The sequence below is a fragment of the Phalacrocorax aristotelis genome, chromosome 1 (assembly GCF_949628215.1).
Source record: "Phalacrocorax aristotelis chromosome 1, bGulAri2.1, whole genome shotgun sequence".
Taxonomy (NCBI): domain Eukaryota; kingdom Metazoa; phylum Chordata; class Aves; order Suliformes; family Phalacrocoracidae; genus Phalacrocorax; species Phalacrocorax aristotelis.
The window spans coordinates 15,006,519-15,027,827 of NC_134276.1; the positions used below are offsets into that span (position 1 = coordinate 15,006,519).

Sequence of the window (21,309 nt, forward strand, 5' to 3'; positions counted from 1 at the left end):
AAGATGACCATAGCATAGAAAACTAATTTTGTACCCTTTGTGTGATGGAGAGGTTTTTGGACTAATGCAATGTTTCCCAGAAGTCATAGAGAGAAATTCAGTGTTAGTGCTAGCATTTGAAAATGGAGAAGTATTTGCTAAGGTGGTGTGGGAGGGGTTCAAGAAGAAAGGAAAATCTTTGGGGCTTCTGAACTAAGCAGAAAATGTCAACTGGGTTCTGTCTTCAGTGTTCCAGACAAAGGGGAGAAGGAAAAAACATCTTGGACACCAGAGGTTGCCCAAACCCTGACAGTTTAGGAAATACTAATTGTGACAATGCAATGTACATGGTTACTAAATACTGACATTTCTTCTCTTCTTCTGTGCTTTCAGCAACAGGTTAGACTTCTTCCCCGCTTCTGAATTCATTGTCAGGACTTGTTTTCCTTTTCAAGATACAGTCCGGAGGAAGAGTTATATAAATTATGCCTTGTGGGGAAAAATTTGTTTTAGTAATTCCATACTTAAAATATACACCAGACTTTCTCCATACCCTTGGAAGTGAACACCCAGGAGATGATGATGAATGGTATCTAGTAAAATATTTCCCCATTATGGCCTTTAGGTGTACCACTAGGATTTTTTTTTTAAGATGTCAGAATCTTCTACTATTAGAGACTTAATAGTTCTGCTCTTGTGCTTATCTTTTAAAATAAATTCCGTAGCAAAAAGAGTGATCCTAGAACATTGTGAAAGCATGTTCTGCAAAGGGCAGAAGTATTTATCAGAGTTAAAAATATTCTATCACTTGTGCATACAGATTCCTGAAGTGCTTAATTAAATGTTCAAATGCTGTTTTTTAGAGGCCAGGTAATAAAGACATTTTTTATCACTTTTTAATGCAGACTCTATACTGTGTCTCTAGTATTTCTGAATTTGTTACAGCAATCTTCATTCTAAGCATTATTTCCAGTTAATGCTAGTCTATCATTCTGTTACTGTACAGTTCTTACTAAAAGAAAAAACTGTACCTTGTATTATCTTTTGTCACCTTGAATGGTGTCTGTTACATAGCCTTCTGCATTTAATTTTAAATTTTAATTATAAATTAAAAAAAGTTAATTTTAAAATAACTTGTGTCAGTGGTAAGTTTTATCAGGAAGAGTTCTGCCAGGCTCTGCTGCAGTCATGCAGCCAATAGTGATAAGGCAATGTTCAGGTAACTGTACTGTTTTAGACTATTGCAGTAAATGTACTCTTATTTACTTTTTCTTGCAATAATCACTTATTGCATATATACACTTGAAAGTTATCAGAGCTTCAACCTGTAAGTCTTAAGAAGCCAAAATTCTCTCAAGCCCTTCTGCTTTGCTTATTTGTGGGGAGATGATGAAAACCAGAATCTGGCTATTATTAACACCCAGAAACATGTTCTGTTTTTTCACTCAGTAGCACAAACCCATGAATTTTAAAATCACTTTGTTAGGTGTATTTTGGGAAGCTATATAACAACTAGTAAAGTTAGCAGCTGCATAATCTCTTAGCCACTGGAAAATTCAGTTCAAGAAGACTTTTAAGTGGAAAACTTACTAAATTTTGTTGCTAAGGTATAACTTTTGAGGGTGGTTATTGGATTTTGTTTTTCTTTGAGGGAAGAGAAGTTTCATTTTCATAGGAGGAGGAAGGGGGGGAAAAAGGCAGCGTGAGTGTCACTATTGAGAAGCTGGCAATATAAGTCACAGTTTTAGTTTGACTTGGTGCTCTTTTTCTTAGTAAGTATGTTTGTTTCTTCATGGCCTCCAAAACCAATAGGAAAATAATGCTTAATGAGGCTATTTATGTCAGACTTCACATTAGTTCTCTTATCCATATTATTTATGATTACTGCTTCCCACACTAATTTTGAGCAGTCTTTACCCAGTTTATAATTAATATTTCACACTGATCGTTTTTAATTTTCTCATCCAGCCATTATGAAAATTGACAGCAAAACATACAAGATAAATTGATATGTTTAGCTTGAGGGTATGATATCAAACTTAAACTTATTAGCTCTTTGACTTCTAAGTAATTAGCATAACCAGCTTGCATTGAGGTAGCTCCGATTATATCCGTGTTCTGGGTTGTTGTCTGTGCAGAGTGGGTCCTAGGAGTATTGTTTTGTATTGAAAGGTGCTTGTAAGAGAATTTAGCGACCCTGTCATTGTGAATAATTGGCTTGATAAGACATATTATGATACATCAAATGTTCAGGGACCCAGAGAATCAGAGTCCTTAAGTGAACTATTGAAACAGCAGGAGTCATTATGGTCTTTCTCGACAATGTGTAGATTGGGAGTCCTTAATTCAGAAACAATTAACAAAATGGAATGGCTCCTTTGGAGAAGCTGTGTGTTGCCCTGCATGTTAGACCCAAAGATACCTGTAAAACCATCTGCTTATTGGATGCTGTAACTTTAAAATATTGGCTGCAAGAGGAAAAAACCATAGCACTAAGTAGGTTATCGTTAAAAATTATTTTTAATTCTTTTATTTAATGTGCTCTGTTTGCTTCTGTCAAGGAAGCTAACATGAATGTTTTGGGAAGAAGGTGTTTTACTTGGCTACTCATGCAGTCTCCCGAGTAATTCAAAGATCATAGGCTGTTCATTGATTCATATTTACTTATGTGGTCAACTGGAGGTGAAACAGGATTGCAGTCAATACACACTGAGCTCTGAAAGGACCATCCATTGCAGTTAAGCATTTTACATGCTCGTGAAAAGAAAGAAGTACTGTATTTAGTAAGCAACATCCAAAATCCAGACTGCCATATTTGCGCTCTGTCAGTTTGGTTCATATCGCTCATTGTAAACAACAAATGTTGCCTAGACTAACTGAAACTCTTTTCCCTACAGAGAATTCCATTCTGTTTTATAAAGCATTGATGATTTCAGAATTGCATCCAATTACAGAACTTGTTTGGTTTTAATCTTGCTAAGATTTGCCATGTTTTTATCAAAAGTATAACGTCATGGAAATATTCTGACTTGTGTTAAATGAAGGGTAGAAAAGCCAATACATTAAATGCTGCTGGGCTTATGAAATGGAAACCACAACTCCTTTAAGCCACTTCTCATTGAGAAAAGGAAGAGGATGTGCTGGAATGGAAATTCAGCCAACAAATTGCGAGCCATACAAAGCCTGTGTTCCAAGTGCAACTTCTTATGGCATGCTGGAGGGGAAATGATGTTATGGTGATGTCAGGGATATTCTGCAGTCAGTCTTTGGATAAAAACACAGTCCTCAGGTTAAACACCAAATTTTGCTTTGAATACCTTAATAACAAATAACTGGGTTAGGCTCAGAGCACTTCTATTTTTTTCTTCATCCTTGCAATGAATTATTGACTTAATGACTTATTGACTTTTCCACTGTGTGAAACAATATGAGTAGATATTTTCCAAAAGTATTGGTATTGGCTATTCCGGTGTTTTGTATCTTTTGAGAAGGATTTTTTTCCCATTTCTCTTGGAGAAAACCTGTCCAGGCTTCCTCTAAACTTGTGTGCAGGCAAAGAAGCTCTCAATTTTCTGTCTCATCAATATTTCCCTGGGTATTGATTCTTGAGATTGAGCTGTGATGAGGTTAGACTGAAATTTTATTAGGAATTAATGTTAGTGGGAATTAACATGATTTTGTAAAAAAGAAATAAAATTCTGCAGCACCTGAAGACTAATGGAAATATTTTATATGCAAAACCCCTACATTAAAGTTATTAAAATGTAGACTGTTCCGATTAAGAAACATCAGAGTTTAATTTGCAAACCATAGTTGTTCTGTCCTCTTGTTTCTGTCGTCTTTGGTTTGCTTTTTTTAAAGATGCTTGAAGTTTAGCAAGTGAAGGTTAAGTAAGGAAGCATGTTTTTGTGTGGTGTGCTCCTCATTTTCGTGGAGACTGACTTGAAACAGATACAGAACACTAGCTGCTGCAGCTGGAGTAACTGGGCATTCTGTGGGGGCTGCATTAAATGGATCAAAACAAGGTTGTGTTGCCTTTTTTTGTTTCTTCTTAATGAAATTAGGGTTTTCTTCTCTCCTTTTAATATAATACTTTATTTTTTAAAATTATGTCCCCTTGGAAGAAAAATGTTGCAGCTTTTCTGGGGACAGGGAAGTGTGAGGAGCTGCATTCTTTCCAGCTCTGGTTAGCATCTCCTGGTCTAAAGGAATGGCATCTGGAATAATGGCCATGAAGGGTCTGCCTAATCACCAGTTCAATGGGTGGCCTTAGGCAGTCATGCTTTCAGTGTCTCTATCTGTCAAATACGGTAACAGTGCTGCATATGTCATAGAAATATCCTTTTACTGTCTCTCTAGACTTGGCTTGCATGAAGGCTGAGATAATCAATGCAGAATTACAGGATCTGGATGGAATGCAGTAAGCAATAGTGGGAGGAGAAGAGGGAGAGAGCAACACTGAACTCAGGAAAAAATCAAGTATTGAATAGCTGTCCACATAGTGGCTACGCTTGTGCTAAGACCTAAGTTAGGAAAAGTTTTGAAGCACAATGTGAAAGGAGTAAAGCTATATGATTAGTCTTCGTTTAAGCCATTTGGGTTTGGTAGCCCAAATCAACTTTTGTCAGCTATTGATTTATTAATGAAGTTATTTTTACTGTTCAAAGGTATACTTAGCATACCTCATAGCACAAATCACTAGACAAGTCCTTGCTGGAAGAATTACAGCCTTTTGGTGTACCTCTTCTCTCTCTAGAGCAGTTAAAGATGATAGAGTCTCAAACTACCCATCGTCACTCATCCCCTGGAGGACATCTCCCATGGTTCAGCCAGCAAGATAGAACATCTTTGTGATCCTTAATTTGCAGCATTAACTCAGCTCTTCCTCCTTAACTGTTGTCTGTTGCTAAAATAGATGACCCTAGATAGGTGGCTAAAGAGTGCTTATCCTTGATGGTGTGTTGGCTCATCCATGAGACTGATAACCTCCTATTAGCAGATGGTGGTGATCAACTAACGGTGTCTTGAGTCATTCAAGCTGTTGCAAAACATATATGTCCAAATCTTCCTAACAAAGAGTATAAATACGACCATGCTAGGTCGGACCTGAGGCTTAGCTGGTGTTACATCCCTTCTCTAGGTACAAATAAGCTCTGTGCTGAGAGTTCTGCTTTTCTCTCACGTGCAGCGCTGACTGCCTAGGGTAGAGAATAAGAGCAGGCGGAATGCAGTGATGCTTCCACTGCCTCTGGTGGTTTGATTCTTGAAGATTTCCTGAGCAAGCAGTTATGTCTTTCATAGGCCTCAGTGAGTTTTTCTTCTGTGAACTTGTCTAGTCCTTTCTTGATCCCACAGAAATTTCTAATATCCACAGCATCCGGTGGCAGGGAGATTCAAGATTTAACTGCACTTCTTATGAAAAAAGCTCTATCTTTCTTTGTTTTGAGCTTGCTTCTTGCTATATTGGGTAGTCTTTTGTTTTCACTTTGGAAGAGACAGCTGCTATTTCTGTACTGCTTGTGATTTTGTAGAACCCTTATGGTTTCCCAGTTGTCTTTTTCAGGCTGATGACTGTGAGTGTGTTTCTTTAAAGAAGATATTCTCACCATTATTTACCTTTGCTTCATTTCCCTGTACCTTTCCCAGGTACTTTGGGGTGGTGTCAAGGAGCGAGAAAATTCTGTACATACCGTTTAAATGCAGGTGTCTCATGGATTGATGGAGTGGCATTAATGATATTTCTGTTTCTGTTCCTTTTTCCTGATTTCAAATAATCACTAATACTTAATTTGTTTCTTGACCAGACCCAAGTGTAGAATAATGAAACAACCTAGTTATGATTTATCTGTTTTAATTACAAGATCTCATTCATGAGTGATAATAGTTCAGAACTCATTACACATGCCATAATACAAACACTACTAGTACTAATGGATGGTAAGACTATTAATTAAAGGGATTCACTCTGCCAGGAAGATAACAAGAGGATCTTGTAATATTTTCCTAAATCTTTGTGTGACAGAAAAGTAGAACCAAATTCTAGAAAATTAAAAGTTGAAAAAAAAATGTAAATGAAATATGTAGAAACCTAGTTGGTCCTTCCTCCGAGTTTTGACTTACAAAAAACCAGGCAGACTTCAGCAGAAGACAATATCATTAAAGCTCCTTATTTTTTTCTGAGAAGTAAGAGTCCAACGAAATGGATGTGAGGGGTATTTCTCTTTTTCCTGTAAAATGTGAAGAGCCTGTTCTTTGAAATGATTTTTCTACATAGAGATAAATTTAATATGATTACTGCTTTTCACAGGGTTTATTTCTTGCCTTCTTTGAATGCAATAAAACTGGAAAGTGTGTAAGATAAAAAAACTGTTTCGTAACTGTTAAGGAAATAGTCACATGCAAATTGGAGTTAACTGCAAACTCCTTGGGAACACTTGATTCCTGAGCTGTACAAACAAGAGCTCACCTGGTGAAACAGATTTGTAGATGTACATTTCATTATTTAATGAAGCATATTTAATTTGGCTTATTCCACCACTACCACCCCCACCCACCCCCCCTACCCCCCTGAATTATTAACATGTAGGTATTTTGGTAACAGATTTTTGAGTTCAGGATACTGCAAGTGATTGATTTTAAACCCTCAAAAATATATCTGTAAAACTTCTAAGTGCTTTCATGGCTCTCATCTCTGCATTTTCTGAATTCCTTTCATATTTTGAAGGTAGAAGAGGGTTTAACTAGCATATTAAGTTAGTTGGCTATATAAAGCTGATGTGTTTGGTATCCATTCTCCTGAAGCAGTGAGAAGGAGCTATGTAGTGAATCAGCTCTATGGTAGACTATCTGAGTACAAGAAACTACTTTAGGCCAAACTTGGTAAAGACATGTGGTGCCATTTAACTTCACTGGACAAAATTGTGCTTGATTTGAGGTCTCGGTTCTGTCCTCCAGGTCTGGAAGTGCATATCTGACTCTCCAAACAAATGTTACTTGCATCTGTTTGTGTGTGTGACTGTTAGGAAAAAAAACCCACACAACGCCGTTATGTGCAATACTGAAGTTCATGTGACTGTGATATTAGTTGTCTGATCAAAGGAGTCTAATCGCATGTTGTATTCCTGAGCTCTAAGAGCTTGAAAGAATTTCATATAGAAAGTGTTTCATTTCCTTTAAAGCAAAGTGGTAGTATTTTTTTTTTAATGAGCTAAATATACACATTTTAATTTTTTCCTTCTCCTCCTCCTTCTGTTCTTACAAAACATTTTACTTTGTTGCTCAAGTGCAGAAAACTTTGCCAGGAAGAAGGGTGAGCAAAGCTTCTGTTTCCCATGACCCTCAACTCTTATGTTGTTCCAAGAGCTCACTACTTACAAATGCCTTGATAACTGCTTTCATTCCTTTCATCCCTCCCCCACCGTCCAGCACAGGCCAATGTGACCCATCCTCCTTTGAGCAGCTCTCTTTGCAGAACAGGGGAATCTACTTAATGCAAAAATCATGGCACATAAAAGCATTTAAAGATATATTGTAGAAATTTTTACAACTAAAGATCTGCATGATAATTGCTGCAGTGATTTATTCTTGGTTTTCCTAGAAGCAGTTTCTTAATAGCTCCCTGTTCATACCAGAACTGACTAACCCTATTTTTTATGTTTTCCCCTGGATACATATTTGAGTAGGGGTAGGAGTGGGGAAATTGCATCTCATTCTATACATATGTGTGTGCAGCACAGAACTGGCAGAACTCATCTTGCCCGAATAGTTGGAACTGTGGCTCCTTAGGAATGCGTTGCCACATAGGCTTTAATTTATATTGTGAAATGATGTTATCATATATTGCTTTGTGTTTTGCTGTCTGTAAGTAGGCACATGCATTTTAAAAAATTCTCTGCAGGCATTGTAAGATTAAGAACAAAGAGAAAACTGTTTTAAAGTACCACTACAAGAACATCTGATGCACCCATACTTTACGTTGCACTAGAAATCTGGGAATTCCCATATTTTTTCTGGCAATCGCCAGACAGGAAGTCACCCTCTGCTTTTTCAGCCTCTGGCCGCATCTGCACTTAGTTTCTCTGTCTTTTTTTTGTGGTGCTTCTCTGCCTGCTTGCTGTTTCTGGGATGTGCAAGGAGGAGTGAGAAATGACACGGCGAGCCTGATAAACCATGTCTCAGGGAGACTAGGGGGAAAGACTGGGCTGTGGACCCAGCTCCCTGGAAAAGGCTGACACTCTTCTGGGAAACAAACATCCATGGGGTGGGGAAAGAATGTGGAAGATCATGAAAAATCAGTTAAAATCCCCAGAAGGAGCAAGACAAAGTATGTTGAGGGTCAAAGCAAATTTGGAGGGAAGAAAGTATAGGAACCTAGGATGGATAATGGAGTGGTAGAAAACCATGCAGAAGTTAAAGTAAAATGACATAGAAGAAGATATGAAAAAGTAACAAAAAGGAAAAAAGTGTAAGGGGAAAAAGTTAATGTTCTAGCTTTTCCCGGTCCTTTAGGATTTCTATATAATCTTACAGGAAGGCTGCTGCTTTAAGTTGTTTGTCATTCAAATGACTGTTGAAACAAAGCTGAAATTAATTGTTTTTGAAAAAGGGAGGAATACTGGCATGTATGCAGTGTTTGATGTTGGCCATACCGTTCCACATGGCTGTGTGTCCTTGAATTGGACACCTTGGTGTGCTGTCTACATTACTACTACAGATATCTGAAAGAGGTTGTACACTTATATCTGAGATTTTAGAGCAGCCTTGAGTTACACCAGCTTGAGATGTTGCACAAGGCTCTCGACAGTATTAGTGTTAATATCCTTTTGTAGTGTGAGAACTAGTGTATGATGAGGAGTACGGGAACAAAAGATTCGTTGTGTGGCTCAGTTAAACATCTTGCGTGCCACCATGACCTGGACTCTTTTGTTGCACATAGTAAGTTGGAGACCAGCAAACTGCATCTCCCTGGAAAGTGTAGCAAAATGTACTGAAAGGCAGTAGGCTTAGGAGGAGAATGGTATACAGCCCTCAGCTGAAGTAAGCAACTTGAATGTGAGAGAAATCCTTAACAGGGAGGAGGATAAGGAGTGATTACTTACTGTGTGTAATATCAGATGTAATCTTAACATCTTCTCAGGTATGTTTCATGTGCTTTAGTGAGTGGTTAAAAAGTTAGGCTAAAGAGTTGAGATCTTCCTGATACAGAACTATGGAATAGTTCTATCAACAGATACAGGGAACACGCTGGAAGAGTGCGGGTGAGTGAGTACTGATTTTCAATTATTTGAGAATGGAAAAAAGCAGGGAAATGTGCTGTTTTCAAAGATTTAGTCTTCTGTAATGGAGTAGAAATATTGGAATATTCCAGTATTGGAAATATTGGAATCCTTACTGTGAATCTTAGCCAAAAAGCTTACTGAATGAAAAGAAGCATATCTACAAAACTAGCATTGTATAGAAATGTTTTGGTTGAGTATAATTTAGGAAAATATAATAATGTGCTAGAAATACAGCCAATCTTTATAATTTCAAAAGTAAAATGAAACCAAATGCTGTCTGAAACTTTCAGCCATATTTGGAAAATATTAAAAAAATTGCAATTGGTAGCAAAGGAAAATCTTCTGCTTTTAACCATGTGATTAGTCACTTGTAAAGGTTTTATTGTTGCATTAATTCTGTGAATATGGTTTGATGATTGGAAAGTTTAGACCCTATTAATTCCCTGCATAGTTAGTTTTCTAATCAAATGCAGCAGTATCATTGAACAGTCTTATGAGCTAAAATATTGAGAAAGAAAGGATTTTGTAGCAATGAGGTAATGAGAAATAAAATACAAGAATGTGGGAGTATCAAAACAAAGTAAAAATACACCACTTAGTATGGCAAAGAGCTGTGGAGTTATATATGTGCCTTAACTTTAGAGTAGCAGATGGACAGTACACACTGTGTGGTGTCCTCCACATTGGTGGTTACAGGGCATGCAACTAAAAAAGTATTTTCATTCTTTCATGTATTTATAACTATGCAAAGTCAAAATGAGTTAGTTGTATAAACTTTACAGCTTTTGTTCACTAAACTAAAATTCCCTTCTTTCTGTTCTTCTGATTATATGAATAAGGTTATGTTTCCATGTATGCAGACAAAGTGAGTTGGGGCAAGGAGAGGAATAGCAAATAGAGGGATGGAATATTACCAACATTGTCTTTTGACTGTATAACATCATTTGGTTCAACAGTTATGTTTCTGGGAAGTTTTAGTATGATTTTATCAAGCAAGCATGCAAATGGGGCCTAAAAAAAAATCCCCCACTTGTTAAACATCAGTGCTCTGTCTTGCAGCAGCTTCTTCAAGAATGTATTAGATTTAGTGCTTAATCATAGAGAAAGACTTAAAATATTCAAGTACTGTACAAGTTTCTAACATGAGGAAGTTGGGACTTAAAAATGTTGGTATGAATAGCTATTCATTTTATAGAAGACTTCAGTAGCTCTTGCATCATAGTGTTAAGAAGGTGGGGATTTTGTTGCATTTGATCAAGGGGATTTCTCAGTGGTTACTATAATGAGAAAGTAAAGTGTACATGTTTCTCATGGAAATACTCATGAGTAAGAAAATTACACTGAAAAATTTCAAATTGTTATAGTGCTGTATGTAACCCCAGAAGAATGCAGCAATGCATGGGCTACATGTTGATATATTCTGCTGATGTCCTTTCCCTGGAGACTGAGAAAGAACCTAGCTTCCCTGAAATTAAGAGCAAAACATCGAGCTTAAGGTGGGAAAGTAATGTGGGTTTGTTCAGGTAGGGGGTTGTTTATTTTAGTTGCTTGTTATTGTTCCATGAAGAGCAAGTTGGCAAAGAATATAGACCAATGAAGCTAGTGAATAAAGCGGATAAAGAGTTCATTGATGGCAACAATGAAAGACTGTGTCAATACCCCTTGTGCTGCAGTCCTTGGCACTGGGCACTACATTCTGTATTCCCTTGTGGTCTCTTCTTGTGGCTGCTTTAGAAGGCATTGTGGCAAGTGGCCAGCGTTAGCTCCGTCCGCCCCTGGAGACAGCCTCTCCTCTATGTCAGCTTGCCCTGTGTTTTGCCAAGTTAAATTCTTCCACAGAAGTTTGGAAAAAATGCGATCACTTGTAAAAGGAGAGTTGTAATTTTTGGTGTTTTTTTGTTGTTGTCGTTTTTTTTTTTCCCTACGACAATCAAAAAAGTTACTTTGATCCACAAATTAATTCAGCTGAGAAAGAATAACAAGTGTGCATGTGTGAATAATTTCATCAAATAGACTTCGCAAAATAGAAGTACCATGGACAATATTCTATGCAAAGGTATAGGCTATGAACCATGTATGGTAGGAAAGACTCTAGTATTGAAAGCCACTTGAAACTGAAGACAGAAGAAGCTGTATCAGCTGACTGTACAGATTTTTGTGTGTGTTTAATAGTCATGTTAACATGCATTTTAAATTGCTTTCTAACTATAGGTCTTGTGGGCAAGTGTTATGGTGGTGATGTTTTATTAAGCTGGGGTTACCTGTTCTGGCAGTGAAACCCAGAATTCTTTTCATGTACAGTTGAGGGAATTAATTGCAGTACTGACATATGTGCCAATGTCCCCATGCTAAACACTGCTGCTATGGGCTAATTCGTAAGTCCTTTACAGGTCCCCTTGTTTGTGCTGACGTGCTGTCATACACATTATGAAAATGGAAGATTTTCTCTGTGAGATGGTTACCTACAGCCGTTGATTTTCATTTATTTTTCTTTTTAAAGCAGTAGTGAGCAGTGAAGAGTGGAAAGTGGCAAAAATTATGAAGAAAATGCATATTTGGGTACTGCTTTCTGAATTAAGACCAACAACTGTGAAGCTTGGATTTTTAATGAGAAAGCCCTTAAGGCAGGAGGAAATTTGAAATATAGTAGCGATATACGCAGTCTTGTATGATCACTGCTTTTAACTGCTTAATCATTCATACTGCCTAAATAGAATTTTACTGCCAGCTGCTGTGTTTACAGTCTGTGATGTGGAAAAAGATGTCCCACTGTGACATGTTCCAGTTACAATCAAATTGACTATAGCAAACACAGAAGCTGTTGAAGTTCAGTGCTTCTCAGTGGGGTGTTCTTGTTCCTCCAGTTTATTCCTGGCTGTTGATACAGCTCGCCTCCGTGAAGCTCATTCTCATATAAAATAACAAACCCAAGGCAGTTCCCAGTTCATCTTCACAGTAAAGCAACGTGTCATGAAATATGTAAGGAGGCGTGTATCTTACAAGTATTTTTCTGGGTAAATAGTGTTTTACAGATTTGTAATACTGAAAGCCCTTTTCTCACTTGTATGAGTTTTTAAATGTTTCCTCGCTTCTGTCACTTGGTGCAGTAAGAATGCTGCAAATCATGCTCATAGCTGCTGTTTCACAGTAATAATGTCTCTGTTATAAATCTACTTTTTCAAGTGTTTAGATAACTTAGCCAGAAAAATTGTTTCTAGGCTGAGAGTTGCTTATGAAATAAATCAAGAAAATAAATTTATTTTTAAAGCAATTAAAAAACCCCACAACAGTGACTCATTTTCAGGTACTGAGTCAATGAACTAGATAAATGCTTCTCTGCATTTTAGCGTGCTATTTTATCAAGTACTCTGGCAATATTGTTCAGTTTCTGCTGTATTTATTCACATATTACAGCTCCTCAATGCTCGGTTTTGTAGAGTACCTTGGGTTTTAATAAAACAATATGTCAGCGCGTGACCAAATGAGATAGCTCATCAAGTGTGGCATTGCAAAGCTAGTCATATCTGGTAGCAGAATCAAACTGCCCAAAGGTTTGAAACACTGAAGGTGACTGAACGTGGTCTACCTTCCAGTCCTCAACTGTCCTGAAATTGAGCTGACTGAAGAAATGCCTCTAATATCCTGCCAGCTCAGCCATCACCCCTTTGCTTCTGCTGTCTTTGAAGCCATACGGTAATAACTAGCTTTGTGTCAGATCACCAAATATGTTGCTGTTACTATTTTGGCCGTAGCGTCTGTTGTTTGAAGTCCCATTTACTGCATTCCAGCTGGTGTTCAGGAGTTCATTTAGGCTTGTTTAATCTTCTCACTAGGTTTCAACTGCTGTTTTTCTTTATTAACCCAGTGACTGGTACCAAGCTTTTCCAGGATGATTGACATTTGCTAGTGAAGTCATCTTTGTAAGTAAACAAGCAGAAAGTCTTTGGCTTTGAATTTGCTGAGCTTCTTGCTAGCTGTTACTAGGGTAGGGATATGGGTCCTTTCCAAGTGCACAGAGTTTCTGCTTTTGGAGCTTGTTTGAATCCTGACAAAAGCTTGGGCTTTCTTCTGTTCTTCCAACCATCAGACTGGCAAAACCAAACAAACAACAACTTTCCTATCCCAACCAAAAAAATTATTTGTGCTTATCAACTTGTAGAAATCTTGTCAAGTTTCCTTACCTGTACAACTTGGTCCTTGTTGGGCAGTGCCAAAACTAATAGACTCATTCTTTCATCCTTCAGCTAATAGCATCCATCCTTTCATCACTTTGTTCTCTCCTCCTCCTCAAGGCTCTGTAAGAATTTATTTTATGATCAGTTTAACAAATCTAGGACAAGGAAGTTGAGGAACAGTTCTAGTAACACAAAGGGACTGCACCATGGTTTTATCATCCTAGGGCCCTCCATGCTGGATATATCTGAAGCCTAAAATAAGTTTTTATATTACAGTTCAAATTAAATCCTCCCTTTTGACAATTTGAAACAAAGTGAATCTTAAATAAACCTGACTTGTAGGATAATGCAGAGGTTTTTTCCATATTTTTTGGGGTAAATATGTTAAGCAGATTAATGAAAAATATAAAACTTCAGGAAGAAGTACAACAGAGTAATGCGTTTTTTGATTCGTCTGACTTTCCTGAATGGATGATGACTTTTAATATTCTTTCATTAGCATTATAATACTGGTGATTGGTATTACATGTATCTGTATTTAATACCAGCGTTATATTACTTTCTTGTGGCTAAGCTGCAATTACCCGTTTATTGTTTCCAGTCACATTCTAGTACGTTTCTTTTAGTACTTCCTCTGTCAGAGCTTTAGGAAAAAAAATCACGCTGGCCGGTTGGCTTGCTTCAACCCTTACTAAAACAGGTAACTCTGCCTCAGTGATATCCTTTCTCTGACTGTAAGTAGTGTTTAGATGGCCACTCTTCACTGTATGCCTTGCTGCAAAACTGAACTGAATCCTCCTTTGGAATTGCGGAAAACAAGGAACCAAAGGTGCAGGTGAGTACTCCTGGAAAATAAATCTTAACAGAATTGCCAGTTAGAAATTCACCCTTCTGGCAGCTGAAGGATAACAGGGTGCGTTTTCATTCTTTCACTGGCGACCAAAGAGATCACTCTATTCGAGTGCCTGCAGAAGAGCAAGGGCAGCAATATTTATGGTATCGAGACGTCGGAGCAGCCATCCTTCCCTGGATGATAGACTTATACTGTCAGTCAATAAAGCTGATAAGGTTTTTATAGTAACTTAGAAGACCAGCTGACTCTGCTCAAAAGATAATTTCTGTCCTAGGCTAAGTGAAATATCCTAGTTCACGTGGACTCGTGAAAAGAGGGACGTGGTTATCAAGATGTACATGTTAGAAGCTGAGTAAGAACAACTCTTGTAATGCCACATAGCTTGCAGATGATCAAGAGGTGATTTTTTTTTTGGTGTGGGGATTTACCTTCCTATGTCTGGAAGGAGCAGGATGTATTGAGGGCCCTCAGTGACATTAAGACTCTGGGATATACAGTGATAGATGACATCTTGTAAAGCTGGACAAGGTCTCCACTCCATCTTTCTGCTTTTCTCATTTTTTTTTTATCCAGACAAGATAGATAGTAGTGATATCATTTGCCTCTTCTTGATTGAAGAGGCTCTTAAATCTGATTTGATTTGGTTTTGAATCTTCATATCTCTTAAAGGAGGCCTGCTTATTGCACAACTGGTCCTTTCTGTGACTAGGTGAATTTTATAATCAAGTAAAGTGATGATGCTCCTAAGAAAGAAATTGATAAATAAAACTGATTGCATTGCTTGGTTCAGTGTTGGTGGTTCAACTGCAGTGTTGAGCTTTGAGTTCCCAGAGTAACTTATTACAGCCTCTAGGAAGCTGTCTAAGCAAGCTGGAATTTTCTGTAGAATAATACTTTTTATATCTTTAGGTAAAGTTAACTTTTTGTAGAACCTGTAAATTAGTGTCACAGGAAACATCTGACCTAGGAACTTAATTTCATTCCTTGCTATGCTGAACAGCTTTAACCTTCATATGGTATCCTCTAATACTTTCAAGCTATAGAAAGGCAGAAATCTCCAAATGGTATCATTCTGGATGATTTTATCAAGTTATCCAATGAGCTCTGTAATTCTCACTACATTCTTCATACCCACTGTTTCTGAGTTAGGTTAAAAGTGCCTCCTTCAGGTTCGAAACATAAGCATTAACATTGTCTGATTTGCTGACACAGTGAAAGAGAGAGCGGCATCTGTGTATGACTAATCCAGGATATAAAATGGAGACTCCACCTTGGATATTTTTATCATTTGTTTTCCTTTCCCTTGACATTTGTTCCACTGTGGAAGAGTGATAGGGGAGAGTCCATGCTCCCTCATTTCCTTTCACATTCACAGAGATGCTGGTCATCATGGGCAGCTATTAGATTGTCCAGAGGAAATAAATCTGCATTCCCATTAGTGATAATTATTTTTTACATTCCAGTGTACTTGCAGTATAGAATCTCTTTCTTTCAGTCACCTTAAGGCCATATTATTCCTTTTGGCATCAGTTGGTATGCAGCAATTTTGTAGAAGAGTTTAGGACTCAGTGTATTAACTTGGTGGAAGAGCCAACAATAAAACTCTGTTTATTCCCTTTAAATGAAAAGCATCCTGCTGCGAACAAATTCAAGTTTAGGTCTTTTTAACAGCTGTAGAATAATCAGTTACTTGAATATCAAGGATGCTGTATTTGCATAAAAGAGAGTGCTTCATCTTAAAGATCTATTTTGTTATCATCTATACAAACAGTAGGAAACATTCTGTGTTTAGCATCTAATTTGTTAATACATTTAATAATATAATCTTCATGTGCAGCACAGTAGGAAATGTTCAGTAAGGATGCAATAATTCTGGGGAGCATTTTTTCTTGTTTCCATGTTTTTTTATCAAAAAGGTACAGAATTTGATTACAGAGTTCTTTACACTCTAGTTATTTATCAGATAAACATATGGAATTCATGACTAATACAAGAAAAAATCTGCTCATATCTGTTGTCTAAAGACTGCTGATTCTTCTGTTGGACTGCTGTACTCTAGCTGCATGTAAAAATATGAAATCAGCAGGCTGAGTAAATACAGGGGTAGGGCAAAATCCTGGTAGGAATTCTGTCACTTGATAGTGGTTACCTTTAATAACTAAAATTTCTATTTTTTTTATCTTACTGTGTGGATTCTTATTTGGAGGTGTTTTAAATGTTTTCAACCCTTATTTCATTTAGGGTAGTGGAATGCTTCTTACTGATGGAGACTGTTCAAATTTAAATGACACTTTTCTTTTTGTGTGTGCATCTTGATTTAGGACATTAGGCCACTTTGTGTATTTATATGCTAAGTTTTATTCCTGCCAGGAAAAAGTTTGGCCTTCTAATTTTGTGTCCAGCATTGAATAACTGAGTATTTATGGATTTACAATAACAGAGGTTTAAGGAAATCTGTGATCGTGTGAAATCACAGAATCACAAAATGGCTGAGGTGGGAAGGGACCTCTGAAGGTCATCTGGTCCGATGCCCCTGCTTAAGCAGGGCCACCTAGAGCTGGTTGCCCAGGACCATGTCCAGACGGCTTTTGAACATCCCCAAGAATGGAGACAGATACATAATGCTTTTGAAACAGAATTTTTGACTTGGCTTTTGCTCATAACTTGTCTGTACTGTGATTTTTGATAAGATTTAGCAGTTAATCAGCATCTTAATTGCCCATTTTCCTAGCTTTGGAATAGATACCATAGGTACATCTTCTAAGACATAGAGAACTGTTGCTGGGTTTTGGGCTCATCTGGACTGGTAGTCCTTCTAAGTTGTGACCGAATTCATTCTTTATTACATTGATCTCTGCATTTGCCTTTAGTATACCTAAAAAAGAAAAGAGTTATGTGGTTACATTGACATTCTGTATTTACAATTTTGTTGTTGTTGTTGTTGGATTGTGTACAATTGTAATGAAGTTTGGATTGATTTGACGTTTGTTTGGTCTGAAGATTCACTCTCTGTAATTAAGTGAAAATAGTGCTCATAATCCATGGACAGCCTAGTTGATTGGCAAGCGCTTGTGGCTTTTTTTTTCCCTTCAATTTTTTGTAAAAAGCTTTTACATAACACTGTATAATGTTTTAGTGTATTAGAATAATAAAAATATATTTTTTTATAATGTTTATGAAAGAAATTGTCATGAGCTTTATTTTAGTCTACAACTAATCTGGCAGTATTTTAAACAACAGTGGTCTACTTGTACATGCCATTTACCACTAAATATTAATTTCTTACACTAATTTCTTCCTTTCACGAAGTGTAACAGTTCTTCAGTTGTCGGCATAATATCTGTATTAATGTTTGAAATCTGGCATTAGTGTGTTTCTGGGATATCTCAGGTACTTTGATTCTGAAATGGGGATGGGGATTTTGAATGAAGTTAATGTCCAGAAAAGATACTAGAAAAGAAACTTTGTAAACAGAAAAAATGTTTCATGCAGAAGTGCGTGAAACCTTGCTCCAGTGAAGCTGTAGTAGAGTAATTCTGATTCCTTTTTTTTTCCCCTCCTTGAATTTTAGATTTATCCATGGCAGTGCAAAAATTTTCACAGTCTTTACAAGATTTCCAGTTTGAGTGTATTGGAGATGCTGAAACTGATGATGAAATTAATATTGGTAAGTACATTCTGTGCTCTGGTGGCAGTAACATTTTATATTGTTTTTATATATTTAATATGACACCACAAACATAGTGGGACAGTTCACAGTTGGTTTTGTTTTTTTAGTAGAGCATGTAACAAAAATAGAAGAATTTCAGTTAGTGGAAGTCATGCAAGACTTCAAAAATACATGTCAAAAAACTTACATCTTTATGACATAGCTTGGTTTGTTGTAGAGGAAAGTATTCAGCAGTCCTTTGTCAGCTGTGAGTCTTCTAAATTCTGCTGCTATTTTTAATTTGCAGCCAGTATCGTTGGGATACTAAAAGATACACAAGTTTCCTATGAAATACCATAAGTCTGCAAAAAACACTTAAGTGCCTAGTAAGACACAGGAAGTATTTAAGGGTCTAAACCAGGAATATATTCTTAACAACTTGTGCATTCCTGAGTATATAGTTGTCTGAACTTCTGCCAGTAAAATGTGCTAGCTGCTTAATGTTCTGCCTCTGCGCACACCCAGAACTTCGGCATTTGCAGAACTGAACAGCTCACCCTGTCTTGAACGTAAGCCTCTTCAATAGCATCAAAATATTCTTTCCCCAGAAGACTAATCCTGGAAATGTTTCCAGGATTCAGAAATTCAGCCACTCTTCACAGCAAAGCATTGCTGCGGTTGCAGTGGTGCTTTTGGGCAGTAGCGCAGCAGCTGGAGCGCTCTGGGTCCCATTGATGAGAAATTTGGATTATAACCTGTCTTCAGAAAGGCTAAGTTCAGTGTCATGAGTCTTACATACCACATGGCCCCCATGTCTCTCCCAAAACATTTGAGAGGAAGATGGTTGTTAAAGAGTAGTTGCTTCTAAAAATAACTAACTTGGCAGTACAACATGGAATGAAGGGCTTGTTAGCATTTTTTTAAAAAGATCTATGTAATGCAGAGAGGAAACTCAGATTTAGGCTTTTCCAAGCCTATCTCATAATATAACCTATTTTCAATTCTCCTCTCCCTTCAATATTTCCCTTTTCCTGACTGAGTTACTAATCATTGGACAAAAGGTGTGAGCTGCTTGTTTTCACTGCCAAGGCTTGCCTCATCCTCACCCTACAACATTGTGATAGTTAGGAGACTGTCATCAAAACTGGCGGGTATTTGTTCACTGTCTTCCACTAACATTTGGCAGGGGGGCGGGAGAGGAGGTTTAATTTTACTGACTACTCAGATGTAAAACTGCATACATTCTTCAGGTATATCAAGCTTGGAAAAAGACAAAAAAATGGATGGTGTGTATGCGCTTTCTGGCATTCTACATATTTCTTGACTGTTAAAATTAGGTTGTACATAATTTAAGTATTTAAACTAAATCTACAGTATCTCAGTTATATGTCTTAGATTTGGTCAATAACATTTTTAAAGATAAGTTTTTGCATTTAAAATGAGGTGGCTGAGGACAAAGACAACTTTCATTTGACTTGTAACCTAAATGTAGCAGAGGAAAGACATTTTATTGTTTGGACATTAAACAGGCATTTAAAACTATTAAGAAAAAAACAGAGTTCATGAAGCTTGACAGCTGATTTATTTCACTTGGAGCTTCAAAGAAAGGATTTCTAGCTTCTAAAGCACCCATTGCCTGATGGATCGTCATGTACATCAAAGAAGCTTATAAGAGTAAAAGGTAAACTGACAGGAATCAAATTCAGGTCTAACAGAGCTTGAACGATACTGCGTGCTTTTATAAGGTAAGGCTCAATTTTTGATCTCCCTAGAGCAGTGACCTAGAATTTATCCATATCTTTAACATGCCCCAACAAACTAGATGTTTGCTTATCATCAAAGGCAGCTTTGTATGGATGAATCCTGCTCTCTGTGCCTCCTTCTGCCTTCACCTCCTCTTTTTATGGATATCTATGACGGTGCAGGCCACTGGGAAGTTTTACTTTAGTCTGCAGTGATCCTCTGACTTGATAAATTTTGTACAAAACCACCATATACGTAGGGGCTTAATACAGGGACTACATTCTGAAGATTTTAAAATACATTTCTATTTCAAGCTTAGCATTGGAAGTCCATCCTAATCCACCTTAGTGCTGGAAATTTACCCTCTGAATAAGGCTTCTTCTGTCAGGATGTGATAATTTCTGTTTAAAAAAAATTCAACTTTTTTCAGAGTTGAAATTGTTGTGGTTTATCCCCAGCCAGCAACTAAGCCCCACACATCCACTTGCTCACTCTGCCCTGGTGGGATGGGGGAGAGAATCAGAAGAGTAAAAGTGAGAAAACTCATGGGTTGAGATAAAGACAGTTTAATAGGTAAAGCAAAAGCCATGCACACAAGCAAAGCAAAGCAAGGAATTCCTTCTCTCCTTCCCATGGGCAGGCAGGTGTTCAGCCATCCCCAGGAAAGCAGGGTTCCATCATGCGTAACGGTTACTTGGGAAGAGAAATGCCACCATTCTGAACATCCTCACTTCCTTCTTCTTCCCCCAGCTTTGTATACTGAGCATGTCGTCATATGGTGTGGGATATCCCTTTGGTCAGTTGGGGTCAGCTGTCCTGGCTGTGTCCCCTCCCAACTCCTTGTGCACCCCCAGCCCACTCACTGGTGGGGTGGGGTGAGGAGCAGAAAAGGCCTTGACTCTGTAAGCCCTGCTTAGCAATGACTAAATCATCTCTGTATTATCAACACTGTTTTCAGCACAAATTGAAGACATAGCCCCATATTAGCTACTATGAAGGAAATGAACTCATCCCAGCCAAAACCAGCACAGAAATGTGAATTTTTTTTTTTTTCTTTTTGTTTTCTTACCAGTAATAAGTATTTGGGACTGAGTTGATAACTCCATGAATGTGTTTTTTGTTTGGGTTTTTTTTTTTTTTGAGGCAATACTAGAGTTGAAGGTCTCTGTTCAGTAACTAAGTGCAACATATTTTTTTTTTTTACTTTCTCTGCAAACCTGAGCTTTAATAACAGCATTCAGTTTTATTTGCATTTCCTGTAACCTGTGCCTTTTTAAATGCTCTCTTCATAGAGCTCATATATTCCAATAAGCCCATTTCAGGTAATAGATGAGAGGTAGTTTTAGTTAAGCTCTGTGACACACTCAGCATAAACAGAATTATGATGATCATCTTCGTAATTCTTTTAATTCAGCTGTTATTTAATCCAGTCACTTATTTGGGGTTTTTGTTTTCTTTTAATTCTTATCTTTGATTTCTAACTTTTATGATTTCTTACATTTTATTTACAGATGTTTAATTCCTCCATAGAAGTGTTGTTGGTCTTTGACAAAAAAAAAATCTGTATGTCTCTTTGTGGCAGTATAATGCATTGTAGGTAATCTTTTCATCTTGTTACAAGTTACCCAGATT

General features: G+C 37.4%; 1 protein-coding gene across 2 annotated transcripts in view; it reads left to right on the forward strand.

The window, feature by feature from the left end:
• Positions 1 to 21,309, forward strand: part of ARHGAP42 (Rho GTPase activating protein 42) — a 178,663-nt gene that overhangs the window by 19,706 nt on the left and 137,648 nt on the right. For both annotated transcript variants that reach the window (XR_012658683.1, XM_075081816.1), the window contains exon 2: positions 17,857 to 17,952. Coding sequence is in view for 1 of the 2 variants with exons in the window: in XM_075081816.1 (XP_074937917.1) it covers positions 17,857 to 17,952 (96 nt within the window). In the remaining variant the exon portion in view is untranslated. The remainder of the gene's footprint in view (positions 1 to 17,856; positions 17,953 to 21,309) is intronic.